Below are 8,662 nucleotides of genomic sequence, written 5' to 3'. Positions count from 1 at the left end.
AAAAACTTTCAAATAGTTCAGTGACTTAAATGAAAACTTTCAAATAGTCCAGTGACCATTTTGTAACTTTTTAAAATATAGTAACTAAAACGTAAACTTACTAATAATTTAATAACTTTAAATGTAATTTACCTTTATATATATATATTTTTGCCTACACTCGTGAGATGTCCTGTGAGCTACAATCATTTACAAGAATAAGTTTTCATTTTTGGCCCTTCTTTTTTTTAAACTTCGTCCCTCCCATTTTTATTTTTTATTTTATGCCAAGCTCTCTCTCAAATTCACGTAACATCTATCAATTCAATCAATTTAATTGATTTAACCAAATTTTTGTCTACATTTTTCCTTCCAGAAATGAGAAATAAAAGCAAGAATACAAAATCCAAGTCAACTTTTGTTAAAAATTTATAAATTATATTTAAAAATTAAAAATAATATATATAATCGAAGTAGATTAAATTATGAAAATTTATAACCAACTTAAACTTCTTTTATTCGTCTACAATCAAATTAACCATTATAATGACTTAATTACTATTAGTTAAATTGATTAAATCAATCTGAATCAATTTTCATTTTAAAAAAATAAATATTTTTAAAATAAATATTTATATATATATGATATCGATGTTTTTAGAATCAGATTAATGATCAAACCTAATCAGACCACCAATTCGAACAATTTAATTAAAAAAATATTAAAAATTTAATCGTTAATTCAATTAATCTATACCCGTTTTTAGTCTAATTTGTTCAAAACCACTAATTCAAGTGCTCCAATATTTCGAACAATGAATTTAGACAAATAATCCGCTCTCATTACTAAATATAACACAAATTAACTAATGCAATAAACCAACAATAGTATCCGCGTTTGCAATAATGATGTTGAAAGGGAGAGATATGGATCTATATGTCCATCAAAAATTTAAAACGCCAACCGCGTTGAAATTAGGTTTGTCAGTTAAGTAGGCCCTTGGACAAGGATTTAAGTAGAATTATTATAAATAATTAATTAAAATTATTTTTATTTAAATTTAACTATTAAATATATATATACATTAATATTTTTTTTACTAAATGAACTTGAAGTAAAAAATAAAAACAAAGTAAGTTGAACTTAGTTCGGTTAATATTATTGTTATAATAATTAAAAGGACGTGATTCTGAGTATGCTTAAGTACAGGGGTTAGCAAGGCCCGTCCCTCTTAAAATAAAAACTATCAGTTTGATCTTTTAAAATTTATGAATTTTTAAATCAGTATGTGGTAAAATTGTACTTTAACTCAAATAATAATAAAATTTTGATTCAGTCCTTTAGAAATATATAAAGATTTTAACTATTGCAACTGTAAAATTGAATTTTAACTCTCATAAAATTATACAATTAAAATCTATCCCCAAAAAGAATATTTGTTTCGCCAATGCTTAAGCACTTTTCTTCCAATTTAAGGCTTTGAACGATTATGGGTAATAGTAGGAATTGTCTAATAAAAGAGTAAAAACAGAAAATTTTGTGTTGTTGTGGTTAGCATCATTATTGTTGCAACAATTTAAACAACATGATTTCGAGCACATTTAAATGCTTAATATCTTCATTGGAGGGTTATGAGTAATTTAGACATCGATAATAAAAAATCATGGGCAATTATAAACGAGTACTGGTTCATAAGAATTAATATAAAAATTAATAGAAATTATTTTTATAATTATAATAATTATATTTACAATGCTTTAAGATAAGTCATGCAAAACAAATAAAAAAAGACATAATAATAAATTTAGCTCCTAACGTTTATCTATTTTGTGATTTTGGTCATAATTCTTTTTATCTAGACCACTTTGTCCCTCAACCTTAAAGTTTTAATCAAATCGGGTTTTTTATTTATTTATGAAAAAGCAGATTGATTTGTGGCACTCAACGTGTACTTCATTATTGACATAAATATTTTTTAAAAAAAATCTTTATGAACTTCTTTGAAATTCATTTTTTGAAATTTTTTATTAATTTCATGAAATACATATGGACTATCACACGAATTATGACACCGGTCTCATTAAAATTTTAATAGTATAGTTAAATTTTCCGCCTAAAATTAAAAAGTAATTCGATTAAATTATGAAATTTAAGCACCGAAGTAATCTAAAAAAATTAGGACCAAATTGATAAAAATTAAATATTAGGGACTAAATTTATAATTATGCTCATAAAATTACAGCTAACAGTTTAAAAAATTACTATATATGTAACCAAAAACATCTATGGCGGCCGTAATGTGAACAGTTGATTGTTACAAAAATACTGAGTATTAATCGAAGTTACTTTCAGTCCTTTGTAGGCGTTTGATTTCGCTTTCACAGCATAAATTAAGGGCCAAAAAAAAAATAGTAATATAATCATCTGATCATTGAACCTTCTAAGATAGTCCCAAGCTATATATATACGTACATATATAGATGTCCTCATCATTGATCACTAACTTGGAGGCTTTAGCTTTCTTTTTCCTCTAGGTGAAATTAGAAGACTTTTGAAACAAAGGGTATAATTGTGTAAAACCATGGACAACGGCAATGTTGCTTCAATGAGGATCAGTCGGTGTTTGGTCGAAAGAGAACGAAGGAAGCACATGAAATCTCTCTTTACAAAGCTATCTTCTTTGCTTCCCATTCAACAAACCAAGGTAATATATGAAACATATCCACTTGTTTGATTATATTCCGCTTTGGGGTTTTTTTGTTTTTTAATTTAGAAGCATTTGGTTTTTTAGATGTCGGTGCCGGAGATGGTGGATCAGGCGACGGCGTACGTGAAGGAGTTACAAGGGAGGTTGGAACAATACCAAGGGACTAAGGTGCAATTAGAACGGACTTGTGAAATGAGGAAGAGGAAAAGGATGATAAGGCCAGTTCTTAATGTGAGAGATTTGGGGTATAATTTGGAAGTGAATTTGATCACTGGGTTGAATTTGGAGTTTGCATTGTCTGATTTTATCAACATTCTTCAAGAAGAAGGAGCTGATATTTTGAGTGCAACTTGTCATCAAGCAGGAGATAAGGCAATCTATACAATTCTTTGCCAGGTACATAACCATATGCCTCAAAACAATGATAAGCATGATTTTGCGTGTCTGTGGCACCTTATATTAAGGTTTTCATGAAGATAATTAGGTTAAAAGAAGTTTGATACAATAATCTCAAATGGTTCTAAAAAAAGGGGTCATTTTATGTTGAGGTTGCCAAATATTATATATATATATACACACACACATCAAACTTGAGATCATTCATGTAACCTCTCTTGTCCAGCCATATATATATATATATGCTTGATCTCATTTTAAGTTTTTAACTTTCAAGCATATTTTAATTGGCTTTTTTATCAATAATCAATAGTGGTCTTCTTCTATTATTTTTTATCTTTTAATATATTAGTAAATCATATAAATTGGTTCATGTTAAAGGGTGCAATATGGCTAGGGTTCTTTCTTTATTTTGATAATATTGAAAGAAAGATATGATATAATTAAACCTAGTTTGGATAATCACTGTATTTAGTTCTTAGTAAATGTAAAAAAGCTTTTGTATAGCAAATGACTCTTTCTCTCATCATTACATGCAAATAGCTTGCCTTTTCATAATCTCATAGTTTTTTCCATTTTTATATCCTTTTAACAGGCAATCTACCCTAGGATTGGTATTGAAACTTCAAGTGTGCATGAAAGGTTGAAGAGTCTAATATGTTGAAGAAGAAGAAGCAAAAGAAGAAAAATGTAGCATTTTCCTTGTGTAAATTAAAGGTGCAATTGCTACATATATATATATAGGATGGGTTAGATAATTTGGATAGATGTTATGTTTAAATCATAATACTATTCTCTAATTGTATGGAAAGGGAAAGATGTAATTGCACCCATGTAATGTTGGTGTATCTCAATGTAACAATGGTTTTCCTTTTATTTTATGGAATATCAAATTCCTAAGTTTCATAACCATAATGTCATTTGATTTCCCTTTATGCATGCCTCTATAAATCCTTATTATATATATATATATATTAATATAGAATTACTTATCATTATATGTGTATTTTATCATATATATAGATATATGATACGATCAAAATTTAACAATCTTACCGATAAATATTAAGTGTAATGGTAAGGTTTATTGCACTTCTAATGAGAGAACTTTTGTTCGAATCTTAGAGATGACGTTATTGAGAAAGAAAATTATGAATCCAAAAAGGATTGATCTCCATTAACCATAAAACTTAATTATACAAAAAAAAATTTTAACAATCCTAAACTTGGTTTCATAATGATAATGTCATTTGATTTCCCTTTATGCATGCCTCTATATAGCCATAATATATATATATATATTTGTAATATAGATTTACTTATCATTATACATATATATATAATACGATCAAAATTCAACAATCTTATTGATAAGTATTGGGTGTAATGGTAAAGTTTATTACACTTCTAATGAGAGAACTTTTGTTTGAATCTTGGAGATGACGTTATTAAGAGAGATAGTTACAAATCCAGGAAGGATTGAACTCCATGAACCATAAAACTTAATTATACAAAAAAATATATTTAACAATCCTAAACTTGGTGTTGCAACTTCAAGTGTGCATGAGAGATTGAAGAGTCTAATATGTTAGGGGAAAAAAGTAACATATTCTCATTATAAATTGAAGGTGCAATTGCTATATAATATTCATATTAGATTATTTAGAGAGATTCTATGTTTAAAGTATAGTGTTATTAGAAAGAAAAAGCATTTACACTCCGGGGATGTTGGAGTATCTAAATGAATAATAATTTTCAAAAGAATAATGTCATTTCATTTTCTTCATGCATGCCTCAATTCATAGAATTCTTACTATATATATTGTAAAATAGATTTATATAACTTTATACATGTATGCCTATTGATATCAAGTAGGATCACAGTGGTTGGTGACCATTCATCCGTGTTATGATTGCTTAGGAGGAAGAAATGAGGCTGGGAAAGAGGAGGGAAGGAGGGGAGAGAGAGAGAAACTGAAACATTAACCTTAAGGGGTCTTATAAAAGGTATCATCGACCCTTCCTAAGGTCTCACATGTTGGTCCTTAGTTGGCTTCGTACTCTTTCGAGCTCAACCGACCTATCAACGTTGCTTTCTCCTAGGTACGCATTGTCCTCTCAGGGTAACGATTAATATGATATACAGATATGCTGCCTCAATTGGAGGTGTGGTCCTCACTATATGTGCACACGTTGTTGTAAACCCACGAGGTGGAGTGATATAATGATACAGTGACAACGGAAGAAGATCATATTCAAGTTGTTTAACTCGAAATAATATTTGAATTTAACCTAAAAAAAGAAACAAAACAGATTAGAAATAATGAAAATGAAGAGAAAAACAAAACATAAAATCAAGAAAAAATAAATATGACGGTGGGATGGAAAAAAAATATTGAATGGAAGAAAAACGAAAATAAAATGGATGATGAAAAATTTGTCCCCCTTAAAGCACAAAGTTTCAATAAAAACAACCAATGATAATGAAAAGTCAATGTCCCATAAAAACCTTTGAAGGATGTTGTTCAACAAGCTCCACAAATGGCTCTAACCAACTCTCACCCTAGTAAATTGGAGGGTGAAGAGTTCTCCCACGCCTTCAAAACCAAGAACAAAACCTACTTCTATAGAAATCTCACAAAGAAAAATAGCTCAAAGAGTTGAAATTTATTAATCAATATATGTCTATAATAAATAATGAAGAAATCTTTGTATAGGCTAACTAATTACATTAAAATAAAACTCTTAACTATGATAAACTCTAATTAATCTAAATAAAAAGTAGTTTTAGTAGAACTAACCTTTCTTGTTAACTAAGAAACATAAAACTCCTAAATAACTTTAAATATTCATATCGAATAAATAAATAATAAAATAATAAAACATAAAAGATACAATATTGTGTTCAAATATAATCAAAATTAGACCTTAAACTCAAACCTAATATGATTTAAACTCGAATTAAAGCTCAAAACTCGTAATTTCCCATAATAAACCCATCCAAAAATTTTGCTCGCACAGTCTTCAATAAAATAGTCATAACTTGAGCTCCCGGACTCAAAATTGAGTGATTCAAAGTGTGTTTTAAAGCTAAAAGTTGGCTCTTCAAATGTATGCAAACATCTCAGCACATAAATGTCTGGATCCTATCTAAAAATTAGTCGCAAGTTGATTATTCTTTTGAGCTTAAAAATTGACAACTTGATTAACTTGGCTTTAATGAATTTCAACCCATCCATGCATGTATCATGGATGTTCCCTATATCCTAATTGGTACGATTTCGTGCTCGCAAGTCTCTAGCTCGTAGGGTACTTAACAAAGTCAACCGGATCGCAAGGTAAAGGTATAACAATATCTAACTTATTATACATATAAAATTAGAGATATTCTCACAATAAAATAATTCTAGAATTGGTATTACAACTTCAAAGGCTCAAGAGAGAAAGAAAAATCTAACATGTTGAAGAAGGTGTTTCAGCTTATGTCTTTACCCAAAAATTCAATAACTGCAAGGATTTTAGGTCCTTTGATAGGTAAGAAAATGTGGCATAGCCTTAACACACATCAAATTATCAAATTGAGATTATTTGGAAGTGTTTAATTTGCTAGTCTTTCAAAACCCACAAAAAAATAATTTAAACCAAAATTTTTGTTCACAATCTTAATCAAATTTACCCAATTTAGAGCATAAAAAATATTTTTATTCAAAAATTTTGCTCGCGCAATCTTCACCAAAATAGTCATAATTTGAGTTCCTGAACTCGAAATCGAGTGATTCAAAGTTCGTTTTGAAGCTAAGAGATAACTCTTCAAACAATATGTAAATATCTCAGTCTAAAAATGCTTGAATTCCATCCAAAAATTCGTCGCAAGTTAACTGATCTTTTGAGCTTGAAATTTAACAGATTTGGTAATTTAAATTTAATAAATTTCACCCCATCCATACATGTATCAAAACTTGTTGAATAGATATTGCTACAGTTAAAAGCAAATATGTTATGATGCAAGGACCTATGGTATAAAATCAGTGACAGATTATGATGCATGGGACTTTGGTATAAATTCGAGTGCTGGACATGAATATTGCCAAGCGACAAAAATATGGCATAAACTAATGAACCAAAGGATCGGTGATGCTGTGAAATTTGAAATGATGCTGGAACGTGATGCCTTTGTTCTCCTATTCACTTGATTTTATGGATGCAATGGCAGCTGAACTTTGGGCCATTCGATATGCACTTGGAATGGAAATGTAAAAGTAAATGTACATTGATGAGAGTCTGATTTTTGGTTGCCATGCGTAGTCCATGGCAATTGTTGGACTTATTAAAAGAGGCGACTGTTTCACATATATTTAGGGAAGCCAATGGGGGGAGGAATCACCTAGAATTTTCTTTGATTTGAAGGTGTTGGCTACCAAGAAATTAAAAGGGCGGCATATTTCGGAGGTGGTGTTTTCTTCATGATTTTCGTTGACGCTCTAGATGTTCTTCATGGTTTTCCCACTAAGTTTCCTTGCATTGTCCCTTTGATTCGAAGGTGTCTGATGGCTGCCAAGAAATTAAAAGGGCGGCAAATTTCGGAGGTGATGTTTTCTTCATGATTTTCGTTGACGCTCTAGATGTTCTTCATGGTTTTCCCACTAAGTTTCCTTGCATTGCCCCAAATATTCTTTTACCATCTCCTCCGACGATCATGACATGGACATGCTCATTTGATGGCTTTATCATAGTTATTTTTAAGCATAGATGCCAAAATTATATATGAACTTTTATTTAATATGTAATTCTATACATAAACTTTAATTTTGTGCAATTTTATTTATGAAATTTTGAGATTTATATTAAATCAAAGTTCATATGTAATTTAACATTTATTTTTATATTGGATAAATAAACATAAAATGAAACTATATCAATAATTACAAGATTTTATATTTATATATTGCATATACAACTAATTATAGTTTTCTAATATAAAAATAAAGGTTAAATTCTACCATTAGTCCTTGTACTTTACAAAAGTCGCGGATTTAATCCTTGAATTTTTATTTGGTCGTTTTTAGTCCCTGTACTTTCCAAAATTTAAAGTTTCAGTCTTCACCAGACAGTAACTGTTAAATTCATTAAATAAAGTTATGCTATTACTAAAATTTAATGCGCCAAACATATTATCGTATGTGTAATATCATGTCAGCTTATTCTTTTCGTATATTACTTGTTTAAAATCCAGTTAATGGTTTAATAATTGCCATTTGCGTCAAGACTGATATTTCAAAATTCAAAAAATGCAGGGACTTAGAATGATCCAATTGAAAAAATTGACTAAATTAGTATAAGACTAGTAATTGAATTTAACCAAAAAGATTTAATTGTTACTATTTGAGTCAGGACTAAATTTTCAAATTTTGATAAGTACAAGGACTAAAAGTAACCAATTCAAAAAGTACAAGGGCTAAAATTGATCAAATAAGAGTACATGAACTAAACCTACACCATTCATAAAATATAGGGACTAATAGTACAATTTAACCTAAAAACAAAGCAATGTATTGTTTTCTTTAAAAGTGTATGATTGA

At 29.0% G+C, this 8,662-nt stretch overlaps 1 protein-coding gene and 1 long non-coding RNA gene across 2 annotated transcripts; one reads left to right on the top strand and one right to left on the bottom strand.

Annotated features, from left to right (window-relative positions):
* Nucleotides 1–2,452: 2,452 nt before the first annotated feature.
* Nucleotides 2,453–3,992, top strand: LOC107933358 (transcription factor bHLH168). The gene is made up of 3 exons (XM_016865542.1): nucleotides 2,453–2,684; nucleotides 2,772–3,083; nucleotides 3,679–3,992. Exons 1-3 carry the CDS (start codon nucleotides 2,562–2,564, stop codon nucleotides 3,745–3,747), a joined length of 504 nt encoding a protein of 167 aa, XP_016721031.1. The 5' UTR covers nucleotides 2,453–2,561; the 3' UTR covers nucleotides 3,748–3,992.
* Nucleotides 3,993–4,881: 889 nt separating this feature from the next.
* LOC121228285 (uncharacterized) lies at nucleotides 4,882–5,722 on the bottom strand. The gene is made up of 2 exons (XR_005925842.1): nucleotides 5,593–5,722; nucleotides 4,882–5,375 (listed from the first exon to the last, which is right to left on the bottom strand). It is a non-coding gene; the product is annotated as an uncharacterized lncRNA (long non-coding RNA).
* Nucleotides 5,723–8,662: the final 2,940 nt, after the last annotated feature.

Source organism: Gossypium hirsutum, chromosome A04 (genome assembly GCF_007990345.1).
Source record: "Gossypium hirsutum isolate 1008001.06 chromosome A04, Gossypium_hirsutum_v2.1, whole genome shotgun sequence".
NCBI lineage: Eukaryota > Viridiplantae > Streptophyta > Magnoliopsida > Malvales > Malvaceae > Gossypium > Gossypium hirsutum.
This window is presented reverse-complemented; position numbering and strand designations above follow the sequence as displayed.

Excerpts from the sequence above, each read along its gene's own strand:
- LOC107933358 (XM_016865542.1), top strand. The coding sequence starts at position 2,562 with ATGGACAACGGCAATGTTGCTTCAATGAGGATCAGTCGGTGTTTGGTC. Across the intron at positions 2,685-2,771 it reads TTCCCATTCAACAAACCAAG|ATGTCGGTGCCGGAGATGGT; the intron begins GTAATATATGAA and ends TTGGTTTTTTAG. Across the intron at positions 3,084-3,678 it reads TCTATACAATTCTTTGCCAG|GCAATCTACCCTAGGATTGG; the intron begins GTACATAACCAT and ends TCCTTTTAACAG.